The sequence below is a fragment of the Sabethes cyaneus genome, chromosome 1, assembly GCF_943734655.1.
Source record: "Sabethes cyaneus chromosome 1, idSabCyanKW18_F2, whole genome shotgun sequence".
NCBI lineage: Eukaryota > Metazoa > Arthropoda > Insecta > Diptera > Culicidae > Sabethes > Sabethes cyaneus.
Window position 1 is genome coordinate 21,567,952 of NC_071353.1, and position 18,638 is coordinate 21,586,589.

The 18,638-nt window shown below is 36.8% G+C and overlaps 1 protein-coding gene across 1 annotated transcript in view; it reads right to left on the reverse strand.

The window, feature by feature from the left end:
• Nucleotides 1-17,965, reverse strand: part of LOC128745470 (rootletin) — a 31,830-nt gene extending 13,865 nt beyond the window's left edge. Inside the window, 1 exon segment of the mRNA XM_053842545.1 lies at nt 17,381-17,965. Coding sequence (XP_053698520.1) covers nt 17,381-17,965 — 585 coding nt within the window.
• Nucleotides 17,966-18,638: the final 673 nt, after the last annotated feature.

The following is an 18,638-nucleotide window of genomic DNA, read 5'->3' on the forward strand; positions in this document are numbered from 1 at the left end:
TCGTACTTTTTCTAACCTTCTTTATTTTACTGCCAACAAACGGACTATTAAAATTATTCGTTGTTGCTCACAAGCTTTATGAAACCAAAGAAGCTTAATATCAGACTAGTGAAAAGAAACTATGATTGGCTTTAGAAACACTAAAGAACTTTATTTGTTTTAGCTTTTTTGTTTTGATTGAACTTGTTTGGTAACAAACAAATCCGTTTATTCTCAATTTTCATTCTACCTGAATTTAGAAAAATAAAGAACTAACAAGGCTAACCGGGCAGGTAAATTTCCCACATAACAAAAACGGTTAGACATTTATGTTGATACAGATTAAATAGGTTTTTCTGGATTGCAAAAGGTATACTTAGCTATGAGAATAAAAACCGTATAAAATTGTTATACCTAGTTTGTTCATTGGTTATAGTTTCTAGCGTAAAAATGCAAGCTCATGAGCTTCTAACCGATTTTTTCCTAGATGAGCTGAATTGAGTTGTTTATTTGCATGAAAACATAATATTTAGTCAGGGCTCAGTGATAACCAAACCAAATTGATTAGACACAGCCAATCAAAGAACAAAAAAAAAGGTTAATGCATGGATTCGGTACTAGCAGCCGCACTGTCGTCGTTGGGGTTGAGAAGCGTTAACCCTCTAACGGGCAACATCGTAAAAACGATGCTATCAATCCATTAACTATTTTTCCATGAAAGTACACTCAAAAGAAGCTTGTGTTCTAGAAGTCCTACTTCCCTTTTTCATTTTCCATGTCTAGTCTAACACATTACCTAAAAAAATTTCAATTCAGATTTATTTCAGAATTGAAATTAAGCATGTAAATTAATGACAGAAAAAATTTGTGGTCAATCATTTTTTTCTAGATGTTCTTTTTCTTCAAAAGTAAAAAAGCGAATATTCGCGCTTTAATTTTTTCAGAATTTTCCTGAATTCTTGATTTTGGAAAATGATAACTTTTGAACGCACATTTGTAATGATTTGTACGCATGTTACATGCACATTTGTAATGTTTAAACTGTGATTTCAAAGTCGATGAACAAGATTTTTCAAACCGGCTGAGCCGTCCCACTTCAAATTTTAACAGAAGTGTTTTCTTAGAATATATTCTGGAAATTAATCGAACACTTTTTCTCACAGATTAGTATCTTTAATGTAGTTATGGACAATTTAAGACCTGCCAAAAATCGATTGCCTTTCTTTGAGAAGCCGCAATTTTGTCAAAAAAGTGGAAGGCTGTTTTCAAGACTCAAACGCCTGTTTAGTGTATGACTCCGTAAAGTTGATGCAATAAAATGCTGGTGCAGATCACATAAAGCCTTTAGGTCATTCAGCAGTTTTTTGGTAATTGCCAAGCTTGTAATAAGTACTAGCGCCTTACAAAAATTAATTTCATTGTGCTTTGGACTCCTAAGAAACTGCAGCTGGTAGATAGCATCACCTTTTGCTTTATATGCGGGAAAGGGTTTCTGGTAGATTTAATAAGGAAGGATCCTGGGTTAAAAACTATTTTGCTAAGCGAAGTAATGAAATAATTTCAAGTCCCGTATTGTCCTTAAAAGGGCTGACTGATGATTCATAGAGCTTATTCTAAAACATTAATTTAGAGTAAGTGTACTTGGTAACAACCTTGGTAGCTTCAGAGACAACCAGCTTACCCAATTCATTAGATGACAGCAAACTAGTAGAGATCTAAAGCCCGTGAGAGGTAATCATGAAGCAGTTCTGGTAGTGAACCATACCGAAAAACCTAGCGCCAGTGAATTTGAGGATATCATTGATTAAACAGTCTATACTTACATTGATTAAACAGAATGTCTATTGAAAAACACTGCTCTAGCTCTCCTTATGGCGTGACTTATTCATTTGCCTTGCCCTTCTTGGTCAATCTGTCACTAACTGTTGGCGTCATTCTAACGATGCGATGGTGCAATTTACGTACAACATACTGCATAGAAACAGATGCAGGGGTCAAGTAGTCTTGGCTTCATTCAAACAAATTTTCAATGTCCCTCCTTTTTTCTAATTTCTTCCGTTTTATCAACGACGTGGCTAGAGAGTGTTGCATGTAGCAACTTAGCAACAAAATGATATGCTGGAAACTTTAGTGAATTTATAAAAATTGTTCAAATGTACGTGGAAATTCCAGGAGTTACTAGCAAAATGCAATTTTTTAATGAAGACTATACGAAAGGCACATCTTTTGTGGTTCGAAGGGTATACGAACCATAAAAATATATTCAGAATTGGCAGAGATATAAGCGTTCAAAATCTATCACTTTTTCGTGTCACGATTATCTTTGCTTTCGTAGTATGCCATCATATTAAAGTAAGACGTAGTCCTACGTCAAAAATATTTCACTGATTCCTTCAATCACAAGACAATATAGGGATTATATTACCGATTCCTTTTTGTTTTTTGATTTCCGAGGATTCAGTACATATACATAGATATCGTGCTCGCTCTAATACGCCTTATTTTCAAAGTATTCCAAGCAAAAGCGTACCCAGACGTACTACACAAAAGGTGGGGCACCGTCCGACTTTTCAGAAGAATGTTTTGGCCTGGAAAAACGGAGCAAACGTAGAATGGCGAGTCTATTATTACTTATCATAAAATTATCAGTCGATTAGGTTGAAAGCTCCGGACTTTCAGTTGCAATTGAGGTTTAAAATCAGAGTTGAAATTGAACTAGAAGTCAGACTTGGAACTGGACTAAAAATTAGAGGAGTTAAGTATTCAGACTTGACATTGAGCATTCAATTAGACTTGAATTTGGACTAGCTGTGGCTTGAAGATATACTTCAAATTAAACGGAAAATTGGACTTAAAATTGGATTTGAAATTGGACCTAAATTTGGAGTAATCTGGACAGGAAGTACCTGGCATTAGACATGAAATCGGACCAAAAACAAAATTTGAAGTATGTATTTGTTTTAATTTGCATTTTAAATTGGAATTGAATTAGACTTGGAATTGCATTTGAAATTAAAATTGGAAGTAAATTTGTACTTGAAATCGGACGTGAATTGGACTTAAGATTAGATTTAGAATTACATGTTAATTTAGATTTTAAATTGGAATTCAAATTGTACTTTAAATTGGGCCTCAAATCGGATATGCAATTGAACTTGACATGGTGGATTAAATCAGACTTGAATTTGGATTAATTTGATCTTGAAATTTTACTTCAAACTTAAAATTAAAATTGACATTTTTTGTTCTATTCGCTCACACGTCTTACATCTTTACTGTTTTGCCTGTTCTGTTTTCAGTATCCCAGTTATTTTATAGCTCTGTTTTTTCTTCATTTCTGTACCGTTTTCTTGGTTTGTGCTCTCACTTTCCATTAGTTTTTCCTCTTTTTCTCTCATTTTCGTTCCTCTTTTTTCTCATGCTTTTCATTTGTTCTTTTGATATTTTCTTCCCCATTTTCAATCTTTTCCCTTTTACTCTTTTTCGTTTCTAGTTTTCGTATTTTTCTAACTCTATTAATCTTTTTTCGTTCTCGTTTTTCATTCCCGGCTGTACCGTTTCCTTGGCTTTTTGATACCCTCTTTTCCCGTCTTTTCTATCTATTTATTCTGTTTTGGCTCCGATTTTTTCTCTTTCTTCGCCGGTTTTCCTTCTTTATCTTCCGTTTTAGTCTTTCCCTCTGTCGTTTTTGTTTTTTTCTGGTTTATTTTTTCTGTTTTCTTTTCTTCTTTTTCTATCCCATTTGCCTGTTTAGTGTTCTATCTTTCTTTTGTTAGTTTTTAGCTTTTTTAGACCCTTGCTATGCTTCTTTTTCCTTTTGGTTTCTCTTGATATCTGTTCCATCTTCTCGTTCGTATATCGTTTTCCCTCTTATTGTCGACCGTATTTCTCTATTTTTCTCTCTCGATTTTGGCTTTTTTGCACACTGTTTTCTCGTTCACTATTTCGTTCTTTCCGTCCCGTTTTTTCGCCCTTTTCAAAAGTATTGCGAAGTACGCGCTCGTTTAGTCTAATTTTCTCACACACGTGTGTTCGTTCTACACTGGTAGGAGCATCTCCTTTGGACTCTCGTTCTTGTTTTTTCATGCACTTTCACGAGTGTTTCGGTCATGGTCGTCGCTCTCATCCCACCAACCCAGCAGTTGATACCTCATCACACGCGAAGGCTCGCACACTCACCCGCGTATGTAAACGAGTGTATAAGATGAAGAAGAAACGAAGAAGTAAAGCAAAATCTGTATCCATACATCCTGGTATACCGCACGCACTGTTGGTAGCTCACGATGTACTGGCTTCGTGAGCGGGCTGTGCAGAAAGACGCTGCGAGGCTGTACGCTCGCGAGTGTGCAGCTGGTAGAATGTTAGCACACAGCGCCGGCGGTTGTTTTTCGTACGCTTGCGTCAGTGGCGTTCCCTCTCTTCTGTCGGGTACTCTTACCACTGCGTCCATTATTTTGAACTATTGTGGTATGCCCCGTTTATTTCTTTTACTGTACGCTTCAAGCTTACCTATTTATCAGTTATTGAGGAAGTGATAGGCTGGTACTGGTTTCTGCACCGTTTTTCGTATTTTTACCTTTTTTCTTTCGGTTTTCCTCGTTTTCAGGCCAGTTTTTCCTCTTTTCCTGTCTCAATACTGCAACCCCGTTGATAGACAATTGGACGTTCATTTGATTATCAACGAAGTAAGACAAAAGATACTGCACAGCTATTCAGGAAAATTGTCGATAACTAGTTCGACAAATACCACATATGCATTTTTTTTAAATTTTGCTTGGCTGTGACGGTACTGTCTAATAGAGAGGCCGATTAGATTAGGACTGATTTGCGAATACTGAGACGCAGGGCTGTCCTGCACAAAGTGCACCTATTTTGCTTTAACATTTTCGAAATTTGCTTGGTTAAGGTGTTACAGTTAAATAAGCAAAATAGGTGCACTGAGTGCAGGACAGCCTTGCCGAGACGGAATTGGTAACGCGTAGCCAAGAGCGATGGAAGTGAGGACGAATTCTTGACATGGCACGATTCACCATGGCTCAAAGGCTCTTTGTATTCTACTGCATTTGGTGAATTTATTATTATATTTATTATTAATGGGTTAAATACATCTCAAATTTACTATCAATAAGGATGCTTTTCAGCAACGGTTTCGATTCAACGGCACAAACCAGTAAAAAACAACTGATAGCTCCGGTGAGTTTTTTTTCCTTCTTTAAATTGCATATTCCTCTGTTGCCGTGAACGGATTACATTTGCAATTACGACCAACGATAATAAACTCGGTCAGGACCTCTCGAGCTTTGCACTTCGCTACTTGAGTGAGAGGCGTTTGAACCATGGCTGTTACTGAGAGGACGTGCACGTAGTCACCTTACTGCAGGTTTTTCCTTTGCATCAGAATACGCATGTAGCCCCGGTTCATAATCGGTTGAAAGCGAATTTTATACATATAGTGTAAATATTGCCGATTCGGTCGTAAACTCGTCCGTCAGCTCCTCTGGCGTGACACCAACCACGTACCGCAATCCTCTCGCACGTATAGGTACGTGGTCGTTTGCACGCAGCAGCGAGAAATTTTTCTAACCACCTTCCGACAGGAGCGGTGAATGTGGAAAATGCAAGATTTCAATCAGAACCGGAAGAAAACAGAGTGTTTGTCTGAAAAGTTTCTTTTCTAATGACTTTCCGGGTAAGGTAGACATCTCGGTTTGACACGTATAAATTGCACGATAATACGGAATTCATCTAGCAAGTTTTGCCTGACTCATAACGCATACGCAATACGTTATCCAAGCGGGTTCGAAAAGTTTCGAAAAATATCGTCGTGTATCGATAGATATCGTTAATTTTGATCTCTGAAAATAACATGCATAAATGTTATATTTCAAGTGACGCAATGATTTTATTCTTAAACTGAATTATTATTTGTGCAGTTTTTTACGAGTTTAGTGCAGTGACACAAACATAACTTATAAACAATCGCTTGATATCGATATTAGCTGCAAAGTAGCGTTGGATAATTCGGTTGAATGAGTATATTTAACATATTAATTTTGTTTTTTAATTACCTGAACCCTGCAGTACTTTGAATTAGCTTCAAAAAGCCAAAGTACGGAACAGACCCTATTAGCCTGATTTGAATGCCTTCTAGGAGTTTGTGGGTGTCGTTATCGAACCTGGGAAACATGCAACCCCCCGGCAGGCGGGTCGCTGTTGAACGAAGAACGAATAAAGCCAATCGATCCAGCGCTCGAATGCCGGATTGCATGCTGAAAATTGCTTCACTTTACTGGAAAAGTGTAAACACTGGTCAATCAACACGACGCATCCCTCCACAAATTCTCGGTCCGTGGAAATGGAATTGACTTTTATTAGTTGCCGATCTGCGGCTTTGAAAAGATTCGCGTGTTTGCGGCTGGTTGTATCGTTATAGTACATGGTGTATATACAGTTTTAAACATTCTGTCAGAACCTGCAAATTAAATTAGGTTTTAGCTGTCAAAAATGTTTTGCTACGGCATTTCAGTTTTTGACTCTACAACAGCAACAAGTTCTCGGCAATCGGTGCGCACTGAGGGTATGTCTGGGTGGAAATTATAGTTTTATTCTTTGAAATATAGCCGACTCGAAAGTTGATGAAATCACAGTCGGCAGCTAGGAGGAAGCGCCTACCAATCTTTAGTCACGTAATCAGAGCAGGCGGACCGCAGCGTCTGATGCCTGATTGCTGCATGGACGAGTGAATAATAATCAAGGTTGCAGTGACTGCGCTTCGGGCCAATCCTTATCAGTCCAAAAGTTCGCTGTGGAAGGTGTAAGGAGCCACTGGATGACGATGGGGGAGACACAACCGGATTCTATCGAAGGAGACGTCATAAATTAGCTACCATTTGATGAATTTATGAATCTGCTCAAGCCGACATTTTTAAACACATATTAAGGAAAATGTCTTCGTTTAACCTTTTTTCTGTTTTTAGCCCTTTTTTTGTTTTTAGTACTAGTGAACTAGTCTATTCAAAAAAATATTAAAAAAAAATAAAGAACGAAACGATTTTGTTTGCAGAAGCCTCCTTCCAATATCATAAATTGTATCGTTTTCGGAACCGGGAGCAAGAAACAACTCCTAGAAGGTTGCTTATCAACTAGGCGAATCCTTACCAGGAAATTGGCTAAAGAATAATTTGACAAGTTCGTTTCAAGAAACATTCATAAAAAACATTCGACGATAATCATACCCAACCTGGATTACGCTAATAGGCAACTCGCTTTGGATTTGGAAATGATATGACATGTCCTCTAATGGGGAACAGATATGATTTTCCCCTTTGGGAATTTGGGAATCTTTTTTGATTTGTTACGCAAATTATACAAGCCCACGGGGGCGGTGGAAAGAGGTCAGCTGAGAGTTTGCGTTTACTATCCTGCGCTGACAATGTGGTTACTGCAGGTCATGACGAACTGGCGGGTTTTCATTTACCCATTTTGAGCTTCACGAATGCCGTCGAAATGTGTCGCCGAAACACGTAGGTTTTGCGACTCAACAACAGGATCGCATGTCTTGTGTTAATAATCGATTATCGAAGAAGAATTCCATACTACGATTATGGGGGGTTCATCGTAAACCACAAGCTTTGCAGGCACGGAAGGTAAGTAAAGTACAGTAAGGTTTAGTTCAGAGTCGAGGCCTACAGTCGTTTCGCTAAAATTTATGGTTGCATTCATTTTCCCGGATATCAACCACATGCTTATGCGAGGAACGAAACGTGTAGTAAGTTTTATTATTTTTTAGCAACGCCGCTCGGTAACCAAGGTAGTGATTTATTTAGTTACGTCCCCCTTATCCAAACTCGCAAACTGACAACCAGCATGAGTGATGAACATCAATCAGGAAGAGTATCCGAATTTGTTGATCGAAGACAATTTCCTGTAATTTTCTGTAGACAACTCTAACATGGAATTAAAAAAAAATATTTTCAGTGGTTTTGGTTTTAAAGACGTAATATTTGGATGGACACCGGTCAATTAACCGCATTTTAGATCACTCCTCCACCGCATGCTTTGATAACGGATTCACACGGATTGGTTACGGTTTGCTGAAAATCATCGAGACGTAACAAAAATCATTATAGTTCCTTCATCAGTCAATGTTGTTCTGGTGCTATGTTGTTCTATTTAGATGTACATAACAAAAAAAAAAACAAGCAAAAATGCAGTGATTTTTTGAAAAGTTAGAAGTTTGCTTTGCATCTGAGAATATAAACAAACCCGCTGACCTGTTACAAGGCTATATATAGCCAGTGTTGATGATTTCTGGTGTCAGAATAATTCTAAACTTGAAAAAAACGGCAAGGTTGAAGTAAGATTTTGCTTTGCACTCATAATGCACATGAACAGGACGTGCACTAATCTCAGACGAGCCGAAAGGTAGAGGGCATTAGAGATTTCATAACTTTTGATTATAACTGGTTTTAAACGATGTTTTTTAGTTCATACAAGTGCAAGTGAAGAATGTACAAGGAAAATACTCAATAGGTTTATAAATCACTAAAAAACAGACCCGCAACAGACGTGATTGATATTTATCATAAAATTAGGTTTAAATGCTAGTAGCACAGAATGATAATATTTATGCAGTGTTTTGTATGTTAAATTATATCACAGACAAACAGACATAACATGCACTCTCCCATTAGTCGCACGTTGGCTGTAACAGTCATTTAAAGTTTTTGTTGATTGGGAATGTCTCCGTATTCGTCAAAGTGGCGTTTTTTAACGAAAGGAGGGGGATGCTCTATTGCTCCATAAAAATACTGCTGTAAGTTAATATTTGAAAATGTCGATCATAGATGGTGCTAGTGTTTAGGCAACACGATGGGGGTGATGACGGACGATGGATAAATAATGACCTTCATTATAATTTATAATACGTTCAAAGGTGAGTGGCTGTAGCTATTTCTGTCATTCGAGAATAAGGTATGGATTTCTAGCAAAAACCACTCAAAATTTGTGAAACTTTCACAAGAGTTGCTTGGTCTTGGAGAATTCATGTCTATTCATGGAACATCAGTTTTTTAATTGCTTGTAGGAATTACAGTTGCAAATTCTCTGAAAGTTAGCCAAAATTGAGAAATCGATTTTACCAATTCTAAAAATCTGGCACATTACTAGTTGTGAATATAATTTAGAATATTTACACAGTATTTTTACTACTAGAATCAAACAAGGAAGGGGCTATGATGATATTTACCCTCTGTACCCTGTATGAAAAATGGAAAATAACTTGTTGATCAGGATAAGTACAAATCTTTATTGGTCCGGGTCAATGGATGACAACTCTTTAAAGATAATATATTGCTGAAGTTCGTAAAATAATAGCACATCATATAGAAAACACATCGTCACGGGAAAAACAAACAAACAATCCGGTCCTCGAGGTTATTATGGCGGCAGAAGCACGTGCCGATCACGAGTTTGAGAAAATTTTCCTAGATTATAGTCAGCAAAGGCTACGAGTCCAACAAAATGATGTTTGAACTTTGAACGGCTAGAGCATTTCCGCCTAGAAATCGAGCACGGTAGACAGCGCAGCACAGCAACAAGGCGTTAGGTTGATAGTGAGCTCTGGGTGTGGCGTAAGTCTCCGTCCTTACTCAACTATCATATATAATTTGACATTAAATTTAATCTAGCATAATCTAGCAATTAAAATTTCCTTTGTATAAACAGGGTCAATAACGCCAGTATAATTTTAAAAGAATAACGGTACTCGATCGGTTCTTGTACCTTGAGTAGTATGCAAACATGTTCCTAATATGAAGCTAATGAGAAGATTAGCTAAATGAAACCAAGCGAAACGGTCGAAACGAAACACTGGTGAATCGTTGCATCATCTTCTGACTGATAATTTTTGTGCAATAGATAAGGTAATTCCGCGGGCGGTTTGACATGATTTTGCATAAAGGCTGTAAAAAAATGTTGACCTAGTTGACCGATCCTTTTCAAACTCTCAGACAATAAAATATTACCCATTAGTAAGCTTTTGGCTTACTTATTTCATTCAACTTCAATACAATAACGGTATGCTCGCACCTTACGCTTAACTCCACTAATAAGGTTCTGTACAACATCTGGAAGCAGCTTTTTACCTTTGTTATACTATAACAAAAGTTTAAAAATTGGTCGAAAAACACGAAATTGATCCGAGGCCCGGAGGGTCAAGTCACATATACCAATCGATAGGGTTCGATGATTTGAGCAATGTCTGTGTGTGTGTGTGTGTGTGTGTGTATGTATGTAATGATTTTTTCTATCGCCTGTTTCTCAGAGATGGCTGAACCGAATCGTTCGCTATTACTCTTGTTTGAAAGGTATTATTGCCTAGTAGATCACTATTGAGTTGTTTCGTGATACGACGTTTCGTTTAAAAGTTATAAGCAAAAATGTGAAAACTACGTGACACGGGTTTCTCCGGAACTACATGACCGATTTCAACGATCTTAGTATCAAATGAAAGCTCTTGTTAAAACTAAATTGTTCGGATTTTTTTTATTGAAAATAAACAATTAATTTAAAAGTTATGCTTAAAAAACTTGTTTTGACAAGGTAATAATTATCGCCTGTTTCTCAGAGATGGCCAAACCGATTTACGCGCTATTAGTTTCATTTGGCAGGTAATATAGCCGGATAGATCACTATTGAATGGTTTTCTGATTGGACGTTTAATTTAAAAGTTATGAGCAATCGAATACACCACACCAAAATTAACAATAATTTATAATGATTTTAACCAAGATAATTTACCTAATTTCAATTTTTTTAATATCAAACGAGAGGTTTTCACACTACGAATATATATGCAAAATTACATAAGAATTGGTTTTACCGGTCAAAAGATATTAACCCTCGAACACTCGCGCCAACTTTTATAACACGGTTACTTGCGCGCACAATAGCCCAAAACCAAAGAAAACGTGCGCACTAGAGTTTTGACTAGGAAAACTTGGTTTTAAGTTTATCGAACCTTTGGAAGAGTTTCTTAAAATTGAAAGCTCTATCGTTTGGTAGAATTTGAATTTTGATTAATCCCCCCAAAAGAGAAATAAAAAAATTATTTTCCTTCAGTTTCAATACAACACATTGATGTGTTCTGCAAAGTTATAGAGCATATTATTACAAGAAATTTTGCCGAATACAATAACTTTCTATCTCTGCAGCGTAGATAGAAAAATCTTATTTATTGTATATGAATTTGTAAAATCAATTTTGTAATTGTTGTATGACTTTTTCATGTAGTACAAAATTGTACAAATAGTAAAAATACACAACTGTGCTGAAAATACTTTGCTGGAACTTTGATTATAAAAAATACCCTAATTTTGACTCCGAATTACTCGACTACCAGCAGACGGATACATTGTAAACATTTTACATTTGCTAATAGTTTCGCTGCATACAGACACCATTTTTCCATATGAACAAAAGAGAACATTCCAGTTACGGCCAAATTCTGGTACACCTCACATACTGATTGCTTCGTTTCTGTGATGGCGGTTTATGCTGATCTATTTTCCCAACAATTTAAATTATTAATGCATTGAATAATTATGACATTTTGCTCATAATAAGTTTATTGAAAAATATACGTTAGGTAAACAACGATTTGTAACCTTATAACAATATGGGATTGGAAAACCTACACGTCTTGTACAAAATACAACAGCGTGAGTATTGACCAAACTCGTGACTTTTAGTCATGACCTTGAAATGCGGTCAGGCATATATAAATATTTATTTTGAAACGATGATTCTACAATTGATGAAGGGACGGTAAGGGAAAGTAATGAAGAAGGATTTTTTTTTCGGGAATGAAGGGGAAGGGTGGAAAGGAAGGGGGGGGGGGGGTAATAGGTAGCTATGGTTAACAAGTTGTCGCTGTGACTCCTATCTTTTGTCCAATGCTGGAAGGTGCATGGGTCGAACCAAGCTGTAATCAGAGATTATAACCGGATTTGAACCCACAACACCTGCCAGGGCGTGTCGCTCACTGGTACCCGTGTACCTTTGAACCACAGAGGCGCTGGACGGGAGCGTGAGTAACCGCAGGTTAATAAAAATTGATGAAAATTATTCAAGAAAACTCTATTGATTTCTATGGCATTACATTCTCTCTATAGAATGGCATTAGAGGAAATTATGTATAGTTCAAAAACCAATAAACTAGACCTTTACTAGGCAATGTTAAACAATAGGATTTCCTCTTACAACTTTCTTTTATTTGCACTTACTCAGATTAATAACAACTTACTTATCCTTACTTAGCAATTTCATGAAAAAACGATCTATCAAAATTTAAAAGTGTTACTGTTTTGTTCAAATTTTGTAAAGTTATTCAATTTTCAAAAATTTTATGTAAACCAACGCACTAGGCAACGTTAAACAATAGATGAATTATAACAAAGGTTCCTTTCACCACTAGGTGGATTAAATCGGGTTTTTTGTACGGAAAACCACTTTTTCTTCATGTATTCCTCCGATTTGACTTCCTTGAGATGCTTCGGTAGTGCCTGCTTCATATTAGTTCAATATTTTTCGATGGGCTTTAATTCCGGTGCGTCATGACCTTGGGTGCAAAAGTGACCCCGTTGGCCTCGTACTACTCCAGGACATCCTTTGAATAGTGGCACGAAGCTGGATCCGGCCAGAAGATTTTAAGGCTTAAGTGTTACATCAAAAGAGGAAGCAGACACTTCTGTAGACACTCCAAGTAGTCACGAACGGCGGACTTCGTTTGCCAAATCATGTATTTTTTGATAAACTTGGAAAGTTTCTGCTTCCTCCGGAACATCAAACTTGTGCTTGGTGGTGAAGAACAGTAGCCCCGGAAGCTACCGGAAGTCCGTCTTGACGTAAGTCTCATCATCCATGATGAAACAATGAGGCTTCGTGAGCAGCTGGGTGTACAGTCCTTGGCTCTCTAAACGAAAGACTTGGACAGATTCAACTTTTTGGACCGAAGCATTGGAATTCTGCTTAAACGCTTTCACGACACGCATTTCTCCTTCCGTTCGATGCACACAGTTTCGTAGTAACGTTTAGTCACACGACTCACCGTTGACTGCACGATTCCAAGTTGTTTTCCGATGTTCCGATGTGAGAGCTGAGCATTTTCCAGGTGCTTGCGCAAAATCAATTCGCGACGTTGCTTTTCGAGTGACCATTTTTTCCAATTTTCGAAAAACTGACAGCGATAAAAATACAGTGTGAACAATACACTCTAACCTACTTCTACTCAAATGTTCAAGACAAACTCCCCGAACTCCTTTCGATGAGAAAGAGGTAACTAATTTAATTATTTCTTCAACCGACCCAGACCCACTTCCATTCATTTCTTCACTAAGACAGGATGCAACTGAAATTTTAATTTATTGTCAAAATTTCAATCGCATGAAAAGTCCAGCAAAAATGAAAGAAATCTATAAAAATTTACAAAGTTCATTCTTTTGTATTATTCTGGCAACTGAAACAAGCTGAGACGCAAGCGTAAAAAGTGAAGAAATTTTCGGAAGTGCCTTTAACGTATTCAGAGACGACAGAAATTTTCTTGAGTCTCAAAAGAAGTCGGGTGGCGGGGTCCTCATAGCTTTGTCGTCTAATTTCAATTCTGAAATTATAATGACAACAAAATTTAAAGAATTTGAGCATGTCTGGGTGAAACACATGTATTTGCCTCAGTGTATTTTCCTCCAGACCATGCTCATAAATCGTCTTACGAAGCATTTTTACAAATTGCCGAACAAATCTTATCACAACTGCCTCCTGAGGTTAAAGTTCACATCTATGGAGACTTCAATCAACGCCATGCAGACTTCATTCCGGACTCTGAAAATGAATGTATCTTACTTCCAATCGCTGGGGAAAATGAAACCTTGCAGTTCATTTTTGACAAAACTGCTAATTTGGGTCTGAACCAAATTAATAAAATTAAAAACCAACAGAATTGCTATCTAGACTTTTTGTTCACAAACATTTACAAAGACTTCTGTGTGACTGAATCATTAAACCCACTTTGGAAAAATGAGGCATTTCACACAGCAATTGAATATTCTTTATTTATACACCAATACCAAAGACCCAACGATTGCGAATATGAAGAAGTTTTTGAATACGATAAAGCTAACTATGAAAGTATTAGAGGTAGATTAAACTGTGTTAATTGGCAACATATTCTCAAGAATGAAGAAAATGTCGACACTGCTGTAGACATATTTCATAAAATTTTAAATTTTGTTAGAAATAATGATACAGAACATACCGTCAAAGAAAAGAAGACGTCACAAAAATTCAAAAAGCCCAGTCTGGTATAACAGCCAAATTAAGAATCTAAAAAATCGCAAACAAAAAGCCCATAAAACTTATAAAAAACACGCCAATAGTGAAAATTTAGCAATATACTTGGACATATGCAATCAGCTTAATTTAGCAATCAGCAATGCATTTGAAGAGTACAACTCAAAAATTGAACTTCAAATAAAGTCCAGTCCTAAAAACTTCTTTAATTACGTGAAAACCAAACTAAAATCTGACAACTTTCCATCCATAATGCATCTTGATGAAAGTGTTGGGGATAACTCGGAAAAGATTTGTAATCTGTTTGCAAAATTTTTCCAAGAAATCTATACAACATTTTCTGAAGAAGATCGCGATCGCGACTATTTTGCATTCTATCCGGAATTTTCAGTGGACATATGTGTCAACCAACTTCATGCCCAGGACATTTTGCAGGCCTTAAAAAATTTAGATGCCTCAAAAGGCCCTGGACCCGACGGAATCCCTCCAGTTTTCATAAAAAATCTTGCAATGGAGTTTACAGCTCCTTTGTTTTGGCTTTTTAACTTATCACTGGAATCCGGAATCTTTCCAAAAATATGGAAAAGCTCTTTTCTAGTACCTGTCTTTAAATCAGGTAGGAAATCTGACGTACGTAATTATCGTGGTATTGCCATAATCTCTTGCATTCCAAAACTTTTCGAAGCAATTATTAATGAAAAATTATTCCTGCAAATTAAAAACAGAATTACAGAAATGCAACACGGTTTCTTCAAAGGATGCTCGACTACGACAAATTTACTGGAATTTATTGACTATTCATTGAATGCAATGGATAATGGAAACCATGTAGAAGCACTTTATACGGACTTTAGCAAAGCATTTGATCGCATTGACATACCAATGCTGCTTTTCAAATTGCAAAAAATTGGAATTCAACCAGGGCTCCTGAAATGGCTTGAATCGTATTTATCTAATCGCCAACAAATAATTAAATTTAACGGAAAGAACTCGAATCCAATTCAAGTCACTTCTGGGGTCCCTCAAGGCTCTCATTTGGGACCTCTTTTTTTCATTTTGTATGTAAACGACATTTCCTTCATTCTCAAGAAACTGAAAGTGCTAATATATGCCGATGACATGAAGCTCTTTTTGGAAGTAAAAAATGAAGAAGACATCAATGTATTCCAGAATGAAATACACATATTCTACACATGGTGTAAAAGAGCCTATTAGAACTCAATGTACAAAAATGCAATCTAATAACATTTACCAGAAAAAGAACTACACCAGAACTCTCAATCAGATTAGGAAATCAAACAGTAGAAAAATGTGAAAAAGTTAGGGATTTAGAAATTATCTTAGACTCCAAGCTAAATTTTATCGACCATTATAACGCAATAATACACAAGGCAAATAACATGCTAGGTTTCATTAAACGTTTTAGCTACAATTTTTTGGATCCATACACAATCAAAACATTATACATTACCTATGTAAGGTCAATACTGGAATACTGCAGCATTGTATGGTCACCGTTTTCCATCACGCACGAAGAGAGAATAGAATCAGTACAAAAACAATTTCTCTTATATGCCCTTCGTAAATTAGGTTGGACAACATTTCCTCTTCCATCATACGAAGCACGCTGCATGCTTATAAATATACAATCATTAAAAGAGCGTCGTAAACATGCAATGGTCTTATTTGTAAACGATATCGTTTCGCAGCATATTGACTCAGCAAAATTTTTATCAAAACTGTACTTTTATACACCTACTCGGCAACTTCGTAATCGAAATTTATTTGCCATAAGCCATTATCGCACAAATTATGCAAAATTCGGTCCATTAAATCGTATGATGGCCTCGTACAATCAATACTGCGAAACCATTGACTTTACAATGTCTCGGCATAGACTTAAACATCACTTTCAGTCAACACGTAATCGTAACGCGTAGCGAACGATACAAAAGAATAAGTACACTTTTTAATCTTCATTTAATTATAAGACTTTTATATGAGAAAATTGTATAAATTGTATATATTATACTAGTCTACATCGGTTGACGAAATAAATAAATAAAAAAAATATCCAATGGGTAAATTTCTATAGCGTTTTCTCTGTGATGCAATTTGATTGAGAGGGACACATTTTAAGCAATGTAAATGTTTTCAAGCAGGCAATTTTTCTAAATTACAATTTATTAAACTTGGGTCGCAGGATCCCCGAATTTCACAAGCTTTTGTATGCGGTTTGTATGAGTTTTGTATGAGTTACTAATATGATACGTGTCCGACGGCTATTCTAATAATCAAATATCAATTTAAATAATAATCACATTATCAAGAAGAATGAAATTGCTTTGAGTTCCGATTTGATCAAGTTGCTGTATTACAAGGAACAAGAGATTTCAGAATAAAACTGTAGACTGAATCGTTTCGGTATCTTTCAGCAGTTTTTCTTTATATTTCAAACAATAAGTGCATCGAAGACACCGACAAAACTTAATCCAAAATAGCACTTTTATGAGCGATTTTGCACTTTTGGTGGTAGATTTTTTTCTGCAATCAGCATTATAAAATTGTATGTGCACAAGTTTTAACACACATATTTTCAGGCATGAAATTAACATATTGATATTATCTTCTTTCTTTCATTACAAGTTCGTAAAACGTGAAAAATTAATAGAATTTTACCACCATAAGACCATAAGATATAAAAATAAAAATTTTGTTTTTTTAGTCCCTCAGTTGTACCGTTCTGGAGTAATCGAAAAAAAACAAACCGTGTAAAAAAAGACTTGAGTGTATACACATTGTCTAGAATAATCAAACTAAAATTGTATTTATCCTAAAAATTTGAGTCCCAAATTGAAAAAGTGTTTCATCAAATATTATACCTAGAAACCACGAGTTTTGCAATTGAAATTTCAGTGGCACTCATAAATCGCCTACGGTATCGCCCTCGGCTCTAATCCCAGAGAAAGTTCCACGAAGTCGACTGCCACAGACAGAACGATGAACAATAAAACACACTCTATTGAAACTATGCCCCTTCAGTGCTCATACTTACACGTGACATAATGGAAAAGTTGTTTTTAAACTTTTGAAAGTTTTCCAACAGATAAATCCGACACTTGACACAGAACTGCTCGTAGTAGTCACTACCACTCACTGGGGTTCGCCAATAGGTTCCTCTCGGTATCTTCGTAGGGGAAGGTTTTCGTCTGCTGTCACCAGTCAGGTAAAGTTTAACACTTCCGGGATCGTCACCACAACCACTCCAGGCGGCCGCACCGCTTACCGGATGTTCCGTCGTTCCCAAACGACCAATTTCGCTACAAAACCTGCACTACCGTTTCAGCTCTAAATCCTTGCTCATCCACACCAGTAGGTATTCCAACAAATGGCTACTATCGACCGCAACCGCTGCCACTATCCGCAAACAACCGTACGAACCAGTTGACGAACGACGAGGAACTGACCGACCCTTCGGGGGCTCGTCCCAATGGAAGTTGTTGCCGAAGATAATTTGTTTATCGTTCACCTTGGTAGCGCAGCACATTTCGCTAATTTCGATGTACACCGCCTGCACGTCACCAGTAGTAGTCGACATGCGCCGTTCCTGGGCGACAATGTGTTTCGCAGCAGGTTCCATGATCGCTGGGTACGGTTTTTACACCGTGCAAGGGATCAACGCTATGCTGGCAGCACGGATTGAATGAATGAGTTTCCGTGATATAGCACCGACGATATCTACCAATAATTTGTGATCGTTGTCATCGTCACGCTCATCAAAATTGATATCGTTTGGTTCACCTAGACTGGAGAATGTGGCCTCCTTGTTGCTGTCCAACAATGTTTTTCTTGAAAAACAGTTTTTCGCTCTGGCGCCTTTGAAAGATATTGTAGAGTTTTAAGTTTTATACAGAGTAAGTAGTGTTCTTTGTATAGTTGATCCACACATTTACTTATTTTTTAAGGAAACTTTTGGAAAACAACAAATAATGTGTATGAAATGTTAATATGTACAACAAACCATCAAATGCAATGCTCATTCGCCTTCTTGGAATCAATAGAACTTCTTAAAATCCTTCTTGCTGATGTTCTTTTCCTGTATCGTATAGTGTAGCCCATTGGTAAATTGAAAATAATTCAAGATGAACGGTAATTATTTTTAACAGGTCTGATGTTTATTGTATGAATAGTTTATGTAAGTACGGTTTTGATAAATGACACCAACTTAAATTTAGAAATGAGCATGGAGCAAGCTGGGACACCTGCGTCTATTTATCTATATGACATATGGGTTTCAACTTTCAAGTCAATCA